Source organism: Vipera berus (assembly GCF_964194415.1).
Source record: "Vipera berus genome assembly, chromosome: 1".
In the NCBI taxonomy this organism is placed as follows: domain Eukaryota; kingdom Metazoa; phylum Chordata; class Lepidosauria; order Squamata; family Viperidae; genus Vipera; species Vipera berus.
Window position 1 is genome coordinate 220,344,492 of NC_138202.1, and position 20,688 is coordinate 220,365,179.

At 37.5% G+C, this 20,688-nt stretch overlaps 1 protein-coding gene across 3 annotated transcripts in view; it reads right to left on the minus strand.

Moving 5' to 3' along the window:
- The window catches only part of RNF144A (ring finger protein 144A), a 65,679-nt gene that overhangs the window by 19,073 nt on the left and 25,918 nt on the right, over positions 1 to 20,688 (minus strand). For 2 of the 3 annotated variants that reach the window (XM_081314261.1, XM_081314260.1), the window contains exon 1: positions 2,434 to 2,574. The exons of the other annotated variant lie outside the window; for it this stretch is intronic. In XM_081314261.1, coding sequence (XP_081170387.1) covers positions 2,434 to 2,568 — 135 coding nt within the window. In that variant the 5' untranslated portion in view covers positions 2,569 to 2,574. Of the gene's footprint in view, positions 1 to 2,433; positions 2,575 to 20,688 lie in introns of those variants that run through there. 3 annotated transcript variants of the gene reach the window in all.

Below are 20,688 nucleotides of genomic sequence, written 5' to 3' on the forward strand. Positions count from 1 at the left end.
CTAACTTTTGAAGATGTTTTGGGAGGTTTTTTTCTCTCCAGTTCAAGGGGAAAAAGATGCAGAAAGTTTTTCTCTCCTTGCCTGCTTGGTTCCTCTACCCTTCAGACTGGAGTCAAGGCAAGGTTTTTTTAAAAGGGATAGAAATTAGAGAGCAGAGGGAGAGAGTTTAGTTTTAGCACCTAATTGGGGTGGGGTGGAGGGAATCAATAAGTCTGTCCCTCCCAGCTTTTTTTTAAAAAAAATATTTATTGAGCAAATGTGGCTTTTTGTGGGAAAAGAGGGAGGGGGATAAGCAAGGAAAAGGTTTTGGGAAGCGGGTCCTAAAGCTCACTTTATATGCAGGGGCTGGCAGAAGAGCTTTGAAGCCTCCCAATGGCCAGGTCGTGATGGGTTGGACACGACTTCGCAACTAACAACAACAACAATGGCCAGATGGTTGGTGAAGAAAGCTCTGAAAGGCTTTTATTTTGCCCCAGAAAAGTAGGGGGGTCCCTTGGTAGGAGGAAGGGCTCAGTATTTTCCTTCCCCACTGTTTGTCACTGGCAAGACAGTCATCATGTATGCGGTGGCTGGCATGCAAGGCACCCAAGGGACAGGAAGTGGAGCATGGGATCTCTCGGGGTGAGAGAGGCCTCAGGAGGCCTGAAGCAGGTGGGCTTGTGCCTGCACTGGGCCTCCCAGGATCTGGCCACCCCTGAACGCCACTTAATGCCCCATGCATTCATGTAACAAATGCACTGGAAAGATCAGGGATGGCTGGTTATTACCTGAGACAGTTCATTTAATGTTGTCCCAAATTCCAAACGTGGTCGTAACTCGAGGACTACCTGTATGTAGCTCATGGTTGAACCGTGGAGTCCTTGGTGCTCTTTGAGCTTGGTCTGCAAACAAACAACCAAGCTCACAAAGCACGAAAGACTACGCAATGATTAACAATATCTCACAGGAGCGTCTAACCTGGTGAACAGCCAGGTCTTAAGGGACTTCTGAGAGGTTATCATGGATGAGGCCAATCTAATCCTGGAAGGGAATGGTGTTCCAAAGGGCAGATGCAGATATTTCTTGACATAACACTGAAAACTCTGTGATATTACAACTGATATTCTTCTAGATTTAGAAGAGCCTAGAACTAAACATTGGTTATCTGACCCAGGAAGCTTTCAGTATTAGTCTTAGGAGAATGGTGTATTTCCTGGAGGCAGATAATATCAAGCGTTTCTTGTTTATAGTTAAGTACCGCCGGTTAATGAAAGCCGGCGGGTTATTCCCAGGGGAAGGGTGTTCTCTGTGGGTGCGCCTGCCCTATGGAACCAACTACCCACGGAACTTAGGACTGCCCCCGACCTTTGCTCATTTCGCCGGGACCTGAAAACCTGGCTCTTTGAGCTGTTTGGTCCAGACTGTGGGGTTGTTAATTTAATTGGGTTTTAGATTTACTTTTGGGGCTTGAATTTAATTTAATTGTTTTATTTTTTATTTTTTTATTTTTTTTATTTTTAATTCCATTTATATCCCGGCCTTCTCCGAAGACTCAGGGCGGCTTACAAGCTTAGCAGTAGCCTAGTTTTAATTGATTTTGATTTTAATTTTTTGTATTTCATGGTTCCAACTGCCCTGTAAACCACCCTGAGTCCTACGGGAATAGGGCGGTATACAAATTCAATAAAATAAATAAATAAATAAATAAATAAATAAATAAATAAATAAATAAATAAACAAACAAACAAACAAACAAATAAATAATGATTATTAATTGCTTAACTGATTATCTAAACGTTAAAATTAAATGGTAGACTTTCTCAAATTAGCATAAGAGATGCATAATTTCATGACAACTACCTTAATTGATATTTTGTTCTTCTTATCCAATGTACTTTTTAAAATGTGCTTTGACAGATAGTATTTCTACCACAATGTCTTTTAAGAAAAGAAAAGAAAAGAAAAGAAAAGCATCTTAAGACAAAAATAAAATCCATTAAGAGACAAAGCCCTTCACCGAGAGGACTCTATGGAATCATATTTTCCAGATTTCATCTCCTTAGGTTGTATAACTAAAGAAAAAATTGTGCTGACTTTGGTGTGAAATAAAAGGAAATAGAGGAATGAAGCTTACAGTACATTTAATGCAACTACAGTACATTTAATACAAATCTTTGGGTCCTCCCTAAACAGACAGAATCCTCATTCTCTTTTCTAATTTGTTTGACTAGAGATGAACAAAAGTGTATACAGGAAATATAGCCTATATACAAGGCAATAGCATTTCTGCTACGGTATTTGTCTAAAAAATGTATACTTGTGTACATGATCATAAATGCTGCTCCCTCAACTACAGTACAACAACCTTGCCCACAGATACACAAACATGACTCTTGTTGACTTTGATGGTAGTTTAGATGGATGCAAGCATAGAATTCTTTGACATTCACTAACCAGTGTACAGAAGATGCATTGGCATTGTGCTATTGTTGTCATCTGCTCCACAGGATACTCCCCAAGGCAAAGTTTACACAACACAAGAGGATCAAGCACCAAGTCCCAAGTAGGTCTGTATCTGGCTGTTGTCATTGCAGAATAATCTGAAAAGGAAAGGGAACAGTGTATCGGTTTTAAAAAAAATCTGTCAAAACTTCACATTTCCTTTATTCTGAATATAGTAAAAAGTTGTCCAAACAATTTTTCAAGCAGAAGTTAGCAGCATGAAGGTCACAGATAGCTCTATCAACTTCCTTTTACTTGTCACTCTGAGTTTCCTGATTTTGTACTGCCAAAATAATAACCATTTTTTTTAAAAAGACAAAATATACTTTGATAAATTTAACTCACGTATATTATTATTTCCCAAATGGCTTGGGTTTATTTAAATGTCCAAAACATACATGCACCTTAATACTAGCAAAATAATATACAATCATGCTTAATAATATACAAAGAACAAGTCAGTGTTGACTCCTGGCGACTTTCTAGCCAGTTGCCTTAACCTCTACACCATATTGACTGTATAAGCAAGCTTAAGAACAATGTGACTTTATTACCTGTCAATGTAAAAGAAGTGAAGTTACAATTTAATTCTCCCTCTCACTTCCTTTGGATATTATTTTAGCTGCCTTTTTTATTTATGCCTTTTTTCCATTATCACTACAGTACTAATTGTAAGCAGAAGCCTTTAAGCATTACACAATCACATTTGTGATTCCTCCACTTGCTGAGGAAACAAGAACTATTATTGAAGTATGGCGCTTGTTTTTCATTACAATTGGCAACAACTAGATAGAAAACAAGAAAGGAAAGGAGGGAAAGGTCAAGCAATCTTATTTTCTATGGATGTTGTGGCTCATTTCTTCTTGGATTTTGTTCCAAAGAAAAAAGGAAATAAAAAGTCATTGAACATATAGTAGCTTCAATTTGAAATCCACTGTCATTACGTGAAGTTCTACAAAAGTGTGTTATGTTTATACAGGAAGGAGGGGGGGAGAGAGAGGAAGAGGGAGAGAGAATAATTATATGTATATTAAATCACAAGATCTTAGTTTTCTCCTTCTCCTCCTCCATAGTTGTAGGGTTAGGATAATCTGAGTTTCAGTCAAGGAGACACTAAAGTGACAGCAACAGGTATAGCAAACACAGCCACAGTGGAACTAAAGCAAACTTGGTGCTTGGGATATTTTGCACATCTATTTGACTTCTAGTCATTCCTGACCTTATTCCTTTCCGTTTTACCACATTTCTTAAATAATCCATTCCCACTGCACTTCAGTTTATTTCTATATGGTAGTCTTTTGCTTCTTTTTCAACTATCATTCATTCTAGGCAATAGACCACGTTCTATCTACAACCTTTCTTCCAAAATCTGAAGGTCTTAAAATTTTCCTATTTCCTCTTATGGAGAGATTATATGTTTTCTAACAGATCCTCATTTTTTTCAACATTATGAAACCCCACATGTAAAACACATTTTGGTATTACAAGATCATATTGGAAATTGCAAATGTGAGAAAAGTATCTCATCCATTTCTATTCAAATAATTACCCTACATCAGAGGGTGAGTTATTGTAGCATTACCCAGTATGGTGTGCTTATTAATACTGAACTAGATGTAGCAAAACTCAAATCGATTTCCCATTGAATCACTGAGATTAGTGGGCAACTTTCCGCTTGACAAAACACTGAAACATGGGACAGATCATCAACTAACAAGTCTTATATCATGGAAATATGATATAAGACCTGAAGGTCTGCTAGGCCAACCCCTGCCAGGGCAAGAAACCTCAGATCATCCTAGATAAAATTTTCTTTATATAAAAGCCTCCTGTGGCCGAGCACCCATGGCTTCAAGAGGCAGGTTGTTCCACTGCTTAATAGATATCACAATCCTTATTTCGAGTTTGGATCTCTCTCAGTTAAGCTTGTATCCATTGATTCTTGCTCTACCCTTCAGCACCACAGAGAATAAATACACACCTGTTTCCCTATGACAGGGGTCCCCAACTCCCTGTCTTTGGGCTAGTACCAGCCCGCAGCATGCCAGCAACCGGCTGCACAAACAAGTGAAGCCCCATCCGCGGGATGCAGACAGCACACGAAACCAGGCCTCCTCCGGTGCATGGAAAAACCTTTCTCCACAGAACTGGCACCCGAAAGGTTGAGGGTTGCTGCCCTATGACACCCCTCAAGCATCAGAAGATTGCTATTATGCCTCCCCTTAGTCTTCTCTTCTTCAGGCTAAGTATGTTTGTACTTGTAAATGATCTTCATAGGATTTAACTTCCAAGCCCCTTATATCTTAAAGGAGAAAATGGCTATTTTATTCCTAAGTAATTTTACAACTTATTTATTATTTATTTATTTTATTACATTTATATACCACCCTTTCCCGGAGGACTCAGGGCGGTTTACAGGGTAATTAAAAACCAAAATACAAAAGTTAAAAAACCAAGTTTAAAAAAATTAAATTTATCCCTGTATAAATAAAACCCGTTAAAATAAAATTAATCCTTATGGGATGCCACTGTATTTTCTACTTCACTACTATCGCAGCTAAGCATCAAATGCACCCAGGTCGCTGAAGAAAGGAAATCCGATGTTATTTGTTAAGAAAAAAATTGGTTCGTGTAATGCAGGTAACAAAGAAATCCACATACCTGCCAATAGCCAAGAGATAATAGAACACACAGTATTTTCAAATCTAGGGTTGTGTTATTTCCTATTTAAAGTATTACAGCCTTAGCTTTGTGCGTTGCCATGTAACTGTTAAGGGCAGAGATTTTTCTTATTAGGAAAAAGAATAATTGCCTTTCCCTTTTTCTATTGTCAAAGAAGGTCCACAGGAAATAACAAAACAAAAATTGATCTAAGTCTTTCTCATATTTTCAAGACATTGGAGAAAGCAAGAAACACAGTGTGGGCTTGTACTTGGAATTTTAAAATTATTTAAGAGCTGCTTCATTTCTTCTCTCTTGCTTGTCCACACTCAAATCAGTCCTCTAGGTCTGAGGATCACACATTTTTTGTAAGCAGACATTAATCTACGCTGCTATTATTCTGGGCCTTTTGAACAGCTAGCTGTCCCTAGCTGCAAATCCTAAAATTACTACTAAACTAAATGTTGCAGGTATGCTATTCTAAAAACTGTTTTTTTCTTGTTAATTATGAGAAGAGAATCCTGCAAAGGATGATCAAGAAAATATCACAAGTAGTTCCAAGGAAAAACAGATAAGGTAACAAGACAGTTAAGCCTTCAGTTAAGACACTCTGGCCTCTTTCCTACTGAAAGATATCCCCTCCCAGAGAAGTTTTGCAAAAGAGAAACAGCATTTGAGCTAACTTTACACATGGTTGTCATTTTTTTAACTAATGTGAGCCATCCCAGAGATAGTAGCTTTTTAAAAAAGGAGAAACATAGAAATGTGATACATAAATAAATGTCCCAATAACCCCAAAAACCAACATAGAACTGCATGTCCTTAGAAATTAAATGCTAAAATAATTACTAGATTAGTACTGCCTACACAAAGAGTGATTCAGTAACATTTCTGATGCAAATTTGTGATAGAGTTTTAGAACTTTAGAATATAAATATTGTACTCTTTGTCTCTAGAATTGAACAACTGGTTCCTTATTTGTGAGTTCAACCAAATCCGCTTGCTGGTTATTACGCATGAGCAACTAATGTACACGTTCTGCAAGATTATTTTTTCAGTGGTTGCATAAGAAAATATTGTTCCAGAGAGAAAATAGATTTCAGTAAGCATGGTATATACATATAAATTCAAGATTCAAAGTAGTTGTCTACGGTTGTATTACTAAGATTAAATAAATGAATTAAAAATTAGGAAACATTGAGCCACTAACACATAATCTACAAAACTCATATAGGAGAATTAAAAACAGGAAAGTAGATGGCCTTTAATAAACATATCCTCAATAACAGTGTCTATGCCTTTATCCCAGACTTTTATCTACTGGAATATTGTGACTGTAATTCTATGCCTAATTAATTGGGAATAAGATTCTTTAGTGAAATGTCAAGTCCCTGCCAATTAGGGGCATCCATAATGGTAGTCAAAGACAACAACATGGGAGCCGTAAGCAGGAAATGATGTCTCACCCCCTTTTAAAATGCATTGCACATATCACACATACATAAAAAGAGGCAAACCTTCCATCTTCTGTTGGTGCCATTTTGATGCTGTTGACCATTAGTGTCTGTCTGTCTGTCTGTCTGTCTGTCTATCTATCTATCTATCTATCTATCTATCTATCTATCTATCTATCTATCTATCTATCTACCTACCTACCTACCTACCTACCTATCTAGATAAACAGAGAAACAGAATAAATTGTAGTCTGTTCATGTTTCTCTCTGTGTGTTTTTGCCTGTCTTTTGTCTCATTTTTCACTAGTTAATTTTTTAATGCTTGCTGATCTTTACTGAATCAACTATATATATATATATATATATATATATATATATATATATATATATATATATATATATATATATATATATATATACTGTATATATATATATATATATGTATGTATGTATGTATATACATATACATATACATATACATATACACATACACATACACATACACATACACATACACATACACATACACATACACATACACATACACATATACATATATATATATATATATATATATATATATATATATATATATATATATATATATATATATATATATATATATATAAGGGACGCGGTGGCTCAGTGGGTTAGGACGCTGAGCTTGTCGATCAGAAGGTCGGCAGTTTGGCGGGTCGAATCCCGAGTGCCGCATAACAGAGTGAGCGCCTGTTACTCGTCCCAGCTTCTGCCAACCTAGCAGTTCGAAAGCACGTAAAAATGCAAGTAGAAAAATAGGGACCACTACGGTGGGAAGGTAACAGCGTTCCGTGCGCCTTTGGCGTCTAGTCATGCCGGCCACATGACCACGGAGACGTCCTCGGACAAGCGCTGGCTCTTTGGCTTTGAAACGGAGATGAGCACCGATCGGCATATATATAGGGATTGACTGGGAGTGTGCCAGGTGCAAACTAAACTGGAAATTACTCCCAGTAATTTTCCAACATGTCTGAAATGTTGCATTTGCAGAGCTCCTGCTGCTTAAAACTATTTCCAGTTCTGATTCCAATGGCCTATTTACCTAGGAAAGTCCAAGCAAAGGGCCTCCTGCTTCCAAGTGCAAGGTCTTTTATTGTCATAGTTTGGAATGTCTAAATGAAACCTAGTTTTTGCCACTCCATTTTCCAGCAATAGTTATTTGAAAAATTTCTAGTGCAATAAACTCATAACATTTACAGCTACTGTACTCTTCGTGTTTTATAATTTGGGAAGTATTGCTACGGTCTGATTCTTTTAAATCAAGCAACACTTCTTTTCCTCACAGTGTGCCCCCATAAACTAAGAATATTCCTTGTTGGATCTGAGCAGAAATTCCAACTTATGTTCAGAGTGGTTTATTCCCCCCTGCCCCATTTTTACACTTGCTTCCCTAAGGTGAATTCATACTGTGTTGACAATGTGAATTAGAAAATCTAAATGTAAAAATTTAATTTCTGCCTCATATGATTTTAATTTAATTTTAATTTTAATTGGGGGCTTTTACTTTTTCAGGGACTGTTGTAATTTTTTTAATCGTTTTTAACTTTTGTATTTCTTGTTTTAATTACCCTGTAAACCGCCCTGAGTCCTTCGGGAAAGGGCGGTATACAAATCTAAATAAATAAATAAATAAATAAATAAATAAATAAATAAATAAATAAATAAATGAATGAATGAATGAATGAATGAATGAATGAATGAATGAATGAATGATAAAGTTATTTTGAAATAGAGATGGTACATAGTTAAAACAACGTTACTTGGGTCTGGGTTAAACTTTACCCTATTAAATGCAAATGTTTCAGTTACACCAATTTAAAAATAAAATACACAACAAATGGTGCTTAAGCCCAAATATCTAGGATTTTTATCATGAATTACAGGAAAGGTCTAAAATTATTTCCTCCAAATTAAAAAAAAACACAGAACCCTCATGATAACTAAATTCAACCATTGAAAAACAATGATATTTCTACTGAAGGACTCTGTGATATGGGAAGGTATCTCACAAAACATTGTTGACCCTTCTAGAAACACTGCCCACGGCAAAGGAAAAAAAAAGATCTATGAGAGTATTCTGAACAAACTCAAAAAGGAACTATTCATGGACTCTCATCTGGAAGGAAGTTCATGGTAGACCAATCTAGGTCCATTTCCATCTAGATTGCCACCTCAGAAGAGGTTGAAGATGAAAGTCCTCACCCACATGATAATCCCAATGCTGGGTATCTGCTGGCGGAACAATTCATGACGATATCACAGTATGCTGCAATTTATACAATCCTATCAGAACCTGGGCCTTAAGACTACATAATGAAAGCATATATGAGATTCACTGCATATATGTCATCATTTGGGTTTGCTGCAGAGGACGCTAAATTCTGATTAGACTCTTCCTGCTGGTTTAACAATTTGTGGGCGAAAGTCATATCCACTCTATAGTCAGGGTAGCCTTACTGATATTGATGGGATCAATTTTATACTGCAGCCTTATTTTAATATCAAGTGTAGTTACTTTTGCTGAGTACCCTCTTCTTCAATTAAACAAAAAGTCCAAACTCCTCAAAAGTCAGGTGACTTTTGATCCTTCTTCTCACACCACCTATGTCCAAACAGAATTAAAACAACTGGAAGTGTCAGAAGGGACAGGGCTTTTATAGATTTGGGCACACAAGCTACAAAAATATTATACAGATATTTCATGGGAATGGCCAGGAATCATGCAACTACTGTGATGCCTACATCTTGAAACCCTGCCCAACTTCAATTCATTTGCTCAAATTTCACTTTGGACAGTGTGCCCACTGGCATTAGTACTGGATGCACCAAAAAGACAACACAGGCCATATTGTGCTGGCCACGCTCTGCAAAGCAGGACAGGTTGTCCTGCCAAGGAACTATTCTGGGAAGAATTTTCCTTTAAGGCCGTTTTACCTTTGCTAGCCTACCTATGTCAACGGTAATAATATTTGGGACTGAGGGAAAGTGCCAACACAGTGCTTTCCTTAGTAAGCCACACTGCTTATTATAAAGCACATGCTTGTACGTTTCATAGTTCTGCACTCCAAGGAATGAAGGGCCTGTGGTAGACCATCAAATGAAATCCTCCTTTGACCATGTCCCAATGTGACATTCAATATGTCCGTACTTGAGCCTCAACGGGCCACAGGTTTTTATTTTAACTAGAAAACAGATTGTGTTACTATTATTACTTCTTTCAGATTCCATCACCTGAGGCTTGGGGGGAGAGATAAAAATACACTGTTATTTTAATTGTTTACCATCCAATCGTATTCGGTTCAATTGGGAAGAGCATAAAGGATCACAACTCTAAAACATCAGCAGCTGGCATCCTTTTTTTTCCTTCCAGGAAAAAAAGGTTTATTGAATTTCTAGTTATTTTTAACCTTGGGTAAGCTAGGTCAGTTAAGGTTTAACCTTAAATAATGGTAGCAGTGTGTAGGATTAAAGCATGCAGGAAAAACTTTACTTGCCTATTAAAAAAACAGAGGCTCATTTTCAATCAGCAGGTTTTATTTCAGTAAGAACGAAGATAAAACCTTTTAAATAAACATTTCATTGGAAATTATTAAGAGGCCACGGCTTCAACAAAACAAAAAAGCACATTCTAAAAGACAATATTTTAGGGGGTGATCTAAAATTCAAAATTCAGTTTATGCTCCCCGAGGTCAATCTAAACCAAAACCCACAAGGCTCTGCCCTCTCTTCTTAGAAGATCACAGATGGAGAAGGATCCCAGTAACCCCTTGAGTCATGTGGTAAAACAATTTCAGCTCTAGGGGTATACTCAACTATTTAAAGCAATCACGTTTTGCCAACAACGAATCTTTTTCTGGGGCACACTCTTTCATTATTGCCTTTTCCTATTTACTTTGATGACCGCTGTTTTTTTAAGGACAGCCTTATGGCACAAAATTATCATCCCAAATGTAAAAATAGATCTTGGCTTCCAAGAGGGTACCACCTCAAGTTTTCTGTTTCTAAAACCGTAGTACCTAAATTATACTGGAATGCTTAAGTTAGCATTTTCAAGTTTCCCCCTCCCTGCAAACATTCCTACTAAAAGGCACCGATAGGTCAATGAGAACAAGAGTGGTAGCACGCCACTGTCTCAGCTCTGCCAGTCATCAACAAGTATGATCAATGCTATCTCACTATTATGTCCCAGACTAAACCCTGACCGAAAAAGATAATCCATTTCCTCCAGAGCTCTCTGAAGCCATAGCCTGATTATCATTTCCCTAAAACTTGATGAAAAATTTTGAGGGTTGTTAGGTCCAGCAATGAAAATTGTCCATGGCTATTGAGTCATTCAGGACAGGTAGGACCATCCTCTTCTGGCAAGAAGGCAATCACTACTGTTTATTCTCATATTGTTCTCTACAGAATCCAAGCCATTGGATAGCTAGAATATCCCTTAAAACAGCCTTGCAAGTGATCCTGCAGCTCCTCCTTCTCCAACCAGGACTTAGTCACTTTTGGCTAGGGCCACAAGATGCTTATCTAAGGACACAATAAAATGAGAGAAATAGCTACATTTCACTCCTCTTATCACCACCATATAATCCTTAATATAGGCTTTTTCTTAATCATTGGCTTTCTCTAATGAAATTCTAGGTGTTCTCCAAGTGCTTCATCTTCCTGGAGCTCCTTGGAAACCCAAGAAGCAGTCCAAACACTGCCCAAGTGACTAGTAGAGTCCAAACAGAACAGCCAGTAAAGCTGTTGCCACATCCCCACCACACTAGGCCAAAATACACTGAACTGCAAGCTTCACTATGTTGGTTTGGTCTGTAAAACTCGCTGTGCTGGTCTCTGCATCAGCTTCTCATCTACCATTTGCTTCCCATTATTGCTGCCTCCTCAGCCTCTGCTCACATGAGTCACAGTCCACTTCCAAATGGCCAGAATCAGATCTTCCACCACTCCCAACACTTCCACAACTCTTTCTCCTTTCAACCTCCAACAAAAATCACAATTGCTGTTCCAAACCCTCCACAAACATTCAACACTTTTGGACGCCATCTGGTGAAGGGATTTTGAGGAGTGTCAAAAATAGCACCGGGAAAGGATCTGTGCCTTCTACATAAAATAATATTAATAAATTTGTTTTAAGGTATGTTAGAAGGTTGAGAGTTCATAACATGAAATCTGGTAAGGAATTAATGTAAATGCTGAACAGCAAGGAAACAGGCCTGCTTAAACACTCCCTGAGCTGAAATACAATGTGTAAGGTGTCTCTACAAATTGAATCTTTGTGTGTTTGCATGAGGATTGTAGGTAAGCATTTATTTATAGAAGAAGCCTTAAGAATTAAGGTTTCTCTAGAGATGGAATCAAAGGTACTCTTAAATTGGAGGGATTCTGCATATATCAAGGGTATTATAAAAGAGGCTCTGAAGACATGCAGAGTCCTTTTCCTTTTCCACCCACCATGTGACAACCTGCCTCTCTCACATGTTTTAAGGAGAAGGACAAGTTGTACAAGATGGTCTTGTCTTGCACGGTCCTGAATATCATGCAGATCTTCTGAAAGCTGTCCAGCAAACACCAGTTTTCAAAAATCAAAGATAAGAAGACACAGCCTTTCCTGCTCTCAGAGAAATCCACTCCACATAATTATTCTCAACATGCAGCATTTCCCCACCACATTTCAACCTCTTATCTTTCTTTTCATCAGCCTTCAGGAGGCAAACGGAGAACTAAAATTCAGTTGGTTTACAAAACAAGCTTACCTTATCATAAAATGAAGAAACAAGCCAGACACCTCCATGCAGCTAAAATATTTATTTATTGACCATCCAACTTGCAAAACCTGACTTTAGGCAGCTCACAATTGGTTAGAAACATAAAAGCAAAACAACTAAAACAAAACAAAACAAAACACAACAAACATCTAGATCTAGAATAACCATGGTTAACCATCTCATCTTCCTTACAGTCTTTCTTTTCTGAACTGGCTCAGTCAAAGCTTTGGCTCAATGCCTAGGATAAGAATCAGGTTGTCAGGGCTTTAGGGAAAGTTAATAGAGTCAGGGCCATCTAAATCTTGGGGGAATGCTGTTCTATAGAACAGATGCTACAAAAAGGAAAGAATACTCCTGGGTCTTGCCAGGTTACACTGTTTTGTAGAAGGAACTAAAGTATGACTAGTTTACTGGATCTCATGGGGTAATTTGAGTTAATTGGAAACAGATGGTCCTACAAATAAGCAATGCCATTTAGTGTTTTATAGATAATAGTATCTTGAATTGTATCCGGAAACTTACTGTGAGCCAAAGTAGTGGTGTTACATGAGTGTAACAAAGTCCATCCATAATTGCTTGGGCTGCTATATTTTGGACCAGAAGTTGCAGCTTCTAGATGAGGCATGTCAAACTGCTGGCCCACGGGCCGGATGCATCATACTAAAACTGCGCCCACCCCATTGCCGGCAATGGGGAAAAAGTCGTGATACGTCGCGCGACGTCACAAGTTTGACATGCCTACTCTAGGTGGTCTTCAAGGGCAGCCCCTTGCATACTGCATCCCAAAAGCCTAACTGAGAGGTGACCAAGTCATGAATGGAGTTGGACACACACATACCCAAACCAGCAATGGGCACAATTATCAACAAGATATACGTATGAAAAGAAATTCTTGGCCACAGCTGCCATTCATTTTGTTAGCAGGAATTGAGAGCCCACGAAGACCTCTAATAGCTCAGAAGGGCACTTAGAGGGAGCTTATTTTCAGGACTGGTGGGTGAAGGATGAGCTTCTGAGATTCTTTCTGTAGCAGGGGATTGATTCAAAAGAGATTGGGTTGGACAGAAAGCTTGGACAGGGAACACACACACACACACACCCAATTTTCCACAATATTGTGGAATATTTTCCACAATAATTGCCATATGGAAAATTTTATGCTACTATATAACTTTTTCCCAGTTAAAACGGAGTACTGAACAACATCACTTTAAAAATAGTATATCTCATATCATACCTTTATCCCGCTCCTTGACCAGTCCATAATTTGCATTATTCCAGAAAGGTACAGGAAAAGAAAGCAAATATTTGACAATGCTGTTTAGAGCTAGAGATTAAATAAAATCTTCTTCAAGGTGAGCTCAGTTCCTAGTTGTCCATAAAGTTTTCTCAGAAACAATAATGAAGTGGTTTGTTACTCTAAATTTTCTCCACTATAATTTTAAAAACAATAAATTAAAATGTTGTGTCACTTTTAATTTAATACTGACCATATTTTACCATTATATCTATATAGCAAACAACAGTTGAGCCAGCTACAATTAGATGGATGGAGCCAAAAGGAATAAGAGAAAGCATTTCAGCTGAATACTCCAGAAAGAGAGCTCTTTCAAAATTAAAATAACTTTAATGTTACATTGAGAGTCTCTTTGGATTCAATATAAATGGAACTAGATGAAAAAATAAGTAGTTTTAAACTATAAACTTTTCCTAGAGTGTGGGAAAGATTTTCAATTACAAAACAGCATAATTAAGGACAGAAAAAAAATCATGAAAAACCTCATCACTAAAATTCATTATTTTTTCTGCATTTAAACAACCTTCAAGGTTGTTTTTTTGGGGGGGAGGAATAGCATTTCTCTAAATGTTTTGCAAGTCCAAACATTTGAAATAAAGCCAACATTCTCTCAGGTAATCTCTTTTTTCAAAGAATGATATACATTTAATTCAGGAATTGATAATCAATCGATTTTCAGATCAGATTAATGTATGTTCAATTATAAGTCAATCCTATATTATTGTTTTTACTGTATTTTTAAACTCAGAAAAGTCATACTTAAAATGCCATTATATACATTTTGTTTCTAAAATACATATCTTGTTCTTATAAAACACACTTTTAGAAGAATTGTATCACTAAATTTGGAAAAATGTGAAGGTTCCAGTTAACATATGAGTATTTAGAAAGTGAACTAGAAATACTTTAGCATCAATGACAGTACATATACACAGGACAACCAAGCCCTGAAACAAAATGTTAAAACCTGATTCTAAAACCTTAAGAGTTTTTGTCTAAATGGAAATTACTCAGTGGTGAGACTCAGCCGGTTCGCACCACTTCGGCATAACCAGTAGCTACCGGTAATTTTTTGTTGCCCAGGCCCAGAATGAACTTCCGGAAGCAGCATCCACACAGAGAACCGGTTGTTCACATATTTGAATCCCACCACTGAAATTACTGTGCTGTCTTCATACCAATCATATAACTCCCCCCAGCTTTTTTTTAATCAGTGAGAGACTTGATGAAGCCAGTTCTAAATGTGTTCATCCTAGACCACAGAGCACAATTAAAATCTACTTTAGCTTTCACCACAATACAGTGATAGATTTCTTCCTTCCCTTTAGAGGCAATTTACAGGGGGGGGGGGGAAATGACCTGTGTAGGCAAGTTTATGGTTATACTAGTAAGAAACTGCTGTTGCAGTTATCCTTCCAGTATTGCAAGAAATGATTTCACTTTTCTAGGTGCAGCTATAATACTAGAAAGAGATGCATCCTTTCACTGAATGTATGGGTCTAAGAACATTAATAAAAAGTTTGATGTGCAGAAGGCATTTTTCCCCAATGGATGGCATTTTTTTTCTTTTAAACACCAATGCTATATTATAAATCACATCTGAAATGTTCCTGTCCCCAAGTTAGCTTAGTATGGCCTTATGAAGGCCACAGCTTAAATAGGATAGGCACTAAGCAATGTCATTGAATCAATGCAAATTATGTTTTAATCCAGGGTGTTTGTTTATTATCACATATTATAGCTATCCATCTCACTGAATACTCTGGACATTGTATACAATAAAAAAAATCCAAATAGTGATGATAGTTGTTAATGATGCACTGTTGATATTATGTAGTTGGGTAATGAAATGTCTGCAAAACAACCAAGCTCAGAGAGCATCAAGGACCCCATGATCCAAATACAACTGCTTTAAATGTAAAAAAAAATGCACTAAATTTTAGGGAGAGTCCTAAAAGCCCAAGTACAGCAGATTTATACAAGGCAAATAGACCTGGATAGGGGGCAGAAATAATGTGCTTGATCCATTTTCTCTTATTATATAGAGATTATAAATGATCAGTTAGCTATTTTGAGTGCATTTGAGAGACTTCAGAGAGTTGCATTGTCATATGCTCATATTTTTAAATTTTAAAAAAAAGATTAAGGATGAATGGGGAAATGGTTAATTAATCAGTAACTGAACTGGGACTGGGCTCCGAAGAATGGGGGGTTATGCTTGTTGTTAAAACTCCAATCTAAAGAATATCGTTTTTTTCCATCAATCTGGCTGGACTCTAATAGCCAAATATGAAGCATTTTTCACATGTTTGATATTAGCTTGATTAGGGGCAAATCAAGATGGGACAAGAAGCAGCACTTTAATTCAACATGTTGAATTCAATTCAATACAGCCAAACTGAAATGCAAAAGAAGTCACGTTTTCATCTGGAAATTCATTCAAGCATCATCCCAACTAATTAGAAATAAAGAGTCAGAAAAAGCTGTAATTTTCTAAGAACAGAGTTTGAAAATTACTGGTCTAAGAAAGGAATAATTAGCAAAATATCATCACTGTATGATTTGTATTTTATTATATAAGATTACACAATACAAAAAAACTCTCAGCTGGTAACAAAAACTTAGCAATTTGCTTCATTAATTCCTTCTGTGGATAGCAACACATTTAGTGGTATTTTAAAAAGGGAACAGATTTCTGGTATAAAACTAAACTATTATTATGCTGACAGAACCTAAAACAATTATATTTTACATGAAAAAATGTTTCTGCTAAGAGACAAAGGCTCAAACTAATGTGCCTAAGGAAAGCCCTATTGGAACAGGTCAAGGCCCATTATTTTGCTTCTCATAGCGGCCAACCAGCAGCGTGAGGGTTGCTTATAAGAAGGCAAGGGAGACAAAACCTCTCTTCCATTAAATCCTCTGCTGTCCCCAACCCAAGTAAGCCTGTGATAGACCTATCCTTCATGACTTTATTCAAACTCCTTTCAAGATAATAGCCATCGCATCACATTGTAATGAATATTGCAGATTAATACTTTGCTTGCTTTTGTCTGTCTTAAAAGTTTTTTCTGATAAAATCATTGGACAGTTACCAGCCCTAGAGTTTTGAGAAAGAAACTCTCTCATTACTTTCTCAACATTATGCATGATTTTATACATTTTAATGGTCCCCCTCCCCCTCCCTTTTTTCCAAAGCTAAAGAGTCCCACATCTTGTAGCCTGTGCTCACAGGAATATTGTTCGGAGCCTCTGATTTCAGTGATCATTTAACGCCTGCCTATTGCCATAAGAAGTATTTGATTGCCCTCTTCTACAATTTTTCAACTCTATGACAATATACAGACAATTCAGTGGACCTTGTTCTAAAATTTCCCAGATCTTTCCTGGATTCCTTTTTAAAAACTGTTGTCACCTTGGCTACTTTTCAAGTCTCTGGAACTGAACCCGAGTACATATTATTGCTAGAATTAATATTAAAAATTGCTAGCAATATTGCTATAAGTTCACACTGGGTTTTATGAATTTTGGGGTGGATGCCCCAATTTATTATTATATAGTCTTTCAAGATATACTTTTCCTTTCTCTCCTTAGAAAAGTTAGAATAGGTCCAGATATCTGTCTTGTATCTTCTACAGTAGGGGAGATTTAAAGACAAATGCAGTAAAATGAATTCAAAGAATTCATTAAGCTTTTCAGCAAATTTCCAAATTCCATCCACAAGTACAATATATCCATCCTCCTTCAACATTCTTTCACTCCTTTGTCATCTCTTGAAGTGAGCCTTTCCCCCCCCCTTTTACAGCTTCCTTACTATTAGAAAGCCATGCCAGCCTCATCCCTGATTTAATTAATCTTTTCTTACATTCTAATTGAGCATCAATTACTGTAATAACCTTCAGGCATTATGAGGAGATTTGGCATTTTGCTATTTCCTTTCAGCATTTTTTTGTTAAAAAAACAGGCCTCACATTTTTTTTTAGAAATTTCCCTTTTACTTAAATTACTATAGTGAGCTCAGCTGGCAGTTTTTTATTTTGCACAGTTACATCTCACGCCAGATCACAGTCACTCCATGGGATTAAGTATAGAGTTACCTCTCCATAGTCAGTTCTTCCAAAACTGTTCAGAATAGGCATCCGTTGCTAATCATGAAATAGTTAAAATGGAGAAACATATCATGATGTCAGGCACAAATATTTAAGGAGTGGAATTTGCATTGTGATGCATGTTTTGTCATTTGTCCACCCACCCACTATGACACATATGGTTCTAACACATAGTCATTTATGGTATCTAGAAATTTAGTTTCTTTTGCTGTAATCAGAATAAACTTGAACATGCCCAGACTATGTAACAGTATTGCAACAACCTCTCTTTTGTATGTCTTTCTCTTTTTGTATGCCTTCCTGATTTGGCCCATTATTTAATTGGACATTCCACATTCTATTTCTTGGGTGAAGGAAGCAGTATAAAGTAGTGTGGATTAAATAAATGCAAGTAAAATATTGAGCTGGTAATCACTGCTGAGATTCCTCTCTACAAAGCACTTTTATCCTACTGAACCAAACTGAAAAAGTATTGGATGGAATAGTCTACAATTAGTTAAGCGACAGATTCATTATTCTCTTCCAGAACTGTTAAACTTTTACTGTATATGAAACCATGGGAAATATAGATTTAAACTAGCTGGATCTGTTGCAATTACAATTCAGTTCTGATCACAGTGTTGCAAAGACTGATTTGCACAGAAAATAAAACATGTGGTAGACAAGTTGTAGGACTGCAACTTTCCAACTACCACTAAGGAGGTAAAATGACTGATTCGGCACTATTTAAAGCAATCCTTTGCAAACAAGTAGTTATATATTGCAATAGAGTTCCATTTTTTTTTCTTTTTTGTAGGTACACAATAAAGAACAGTCTCAATATATTATCTTCTACCTTCACAGTCATATGATAGTACTAGTTTATCATATGATCACAGCTTATGGAGAGTGCACTGTGTCAAATTTTCTGGCCAAGAAACGTGGCATTCAACTTGCTCCTAGAAAAATTGTGCTTTTATGTTATCTTATAGCATAGTCCTATGCCTTCTCAGAAGTCCTACATGTTCAGTTTTGTTCACTTCCAGAAATACAACATGACTAAGCTAAAATTATTATTAGGCACATTCTAATGGTTTAATGCTACAAAAAGAAATATGTCTGGATAACTGTAATGCCATTGTCCCAAAGTTAGCAATGCTATATTAGATGCTGCAGAAACTTGTAAGTCGCTGCAAACATGCAGGAAATTCTAGTTGGCAAAAATATTTGGCACTTGTCCACTCACTATTATGAGAATTCACTCCTATTTCAGAGCAAAACGTAACTTATCTCAGCAAAAGTTTCCCCAATGCACAAGCCTGGCGTGTTATTTTTGTTTCACTTTTAAGAATTCAGCACTGTATGGCAAGCTGGGCAGCTACAGGGATGCCTCTACCACTAGTCTCTTAGACTCAATAAATCTGTTGGCACAGAGGAGAATGAGTGAAAGGTGGAGGCAGAGGACCACTGACTTGAGAAGTCCTCACAGCAAACACTGAATCTGCCTACATGCCTTTAGTGAAACAGCCTTAATGCCTTACAACTGCTTCAGGGTTTATACCAGGGGTGTCAAACTCAATTTCATTGAGGGCCGCATCACCATTGCGGTTGCCCTCAGGGGGCCGGGTGGGTATGGTCAGGGTGGGCGTGGCCTATTGGGTGGGCGTGGCCAGCTCTACATCGTTCGCATGAAGGGTGCCTATGGGACCCTGGGCAGGAGTGGGACAGATCTGAGGGTCTCTGGCAGAAGGAGGGTCTCTGGGCCAGGGCCAAGGCAGTGGGGGCCATTCCCTCACTGTTTCCAGGATGGCTTTGCGGGCCACATGAAACTACTTCGTGGGCCGGATCCGGCCCCCGGGCCTTGTGTTTGACATGTCTGGTTTATACCATCAATACTTCAGGAGATCTTTCTCCTTTCCAGTCTCAGTAAAACTTGCAGTGCTTGGTCAATTATGTGAGGGGAAAACAATCAGCTGTAAATGATCAATTCATTGAGTCCATTATCTCTTTTCTCTCTCTCTCCATTTCCAAGCTACATCTGAAATTGGGCTTGCTTATTGAGTCATTTTTTTTAAAAAAAAGAGAAGTAGCATAGGATCAGTTTTCCTTATTCGCTGTGGTCTCTTGGGCAGCAGGAAAATAAAGAATTACCAGAGTCACAGCTTGTGCACAGACATTCAGAGGTTTGTTTTAAGTGCACGTTTTTCTAAAGGGCTTTCTATTTATATAACAAATCAAATCTTTACATTCAACTTAAAGCCCATGGATTTCCAGCAAACATTAGATGAGGGCTTTTCAACCCGTGATAAGCGTTACCACTGGAGGGATCAGGTGATCTGGAACCGGGCTACCAGGCGACAATCTGAGGACACAATAAGCGCAAAGAAATAATGCTGCTTTGCCGCTCTTACCACCACCTTAATAGCACTATAAGTCATGTCTGGTTGGAGTCATCCTTTGTCTTCCTCCAGCGGCGACCCTTTTGAAAACTCATGATTTCACATGAACTTGAAAAACAGTAAGCAAGACGTTTGAATAACAAATGTGCATAATAAGAAGTGTGCATAATTGTAACAAAATGCTATATAAGTTGGTAAATTCCTCCCAGGGATGAGCTTCAGCATAGACCATCCTAAAAACTCTGCTATATGTTAGGCAGAGCTGGGGAAACGTCTGTAGCCAGCAGCTGCCAAAGCGGTATGCAATTTTGTTCTTTGAACATTACCATGTCTTGCTTTACTACCTTGCCTGTTTATATTAAGTTTTACAGTTCACATTGTTTTTGTTATTTGCTTTACTTAATAAATGCTTTCAGCTTCTATCTCATTTGTGGTGTTCATTGTACGTATTTGAATCTACAGACTTCATGGCCACATTTTAATGTGGCAAAACAATGACAG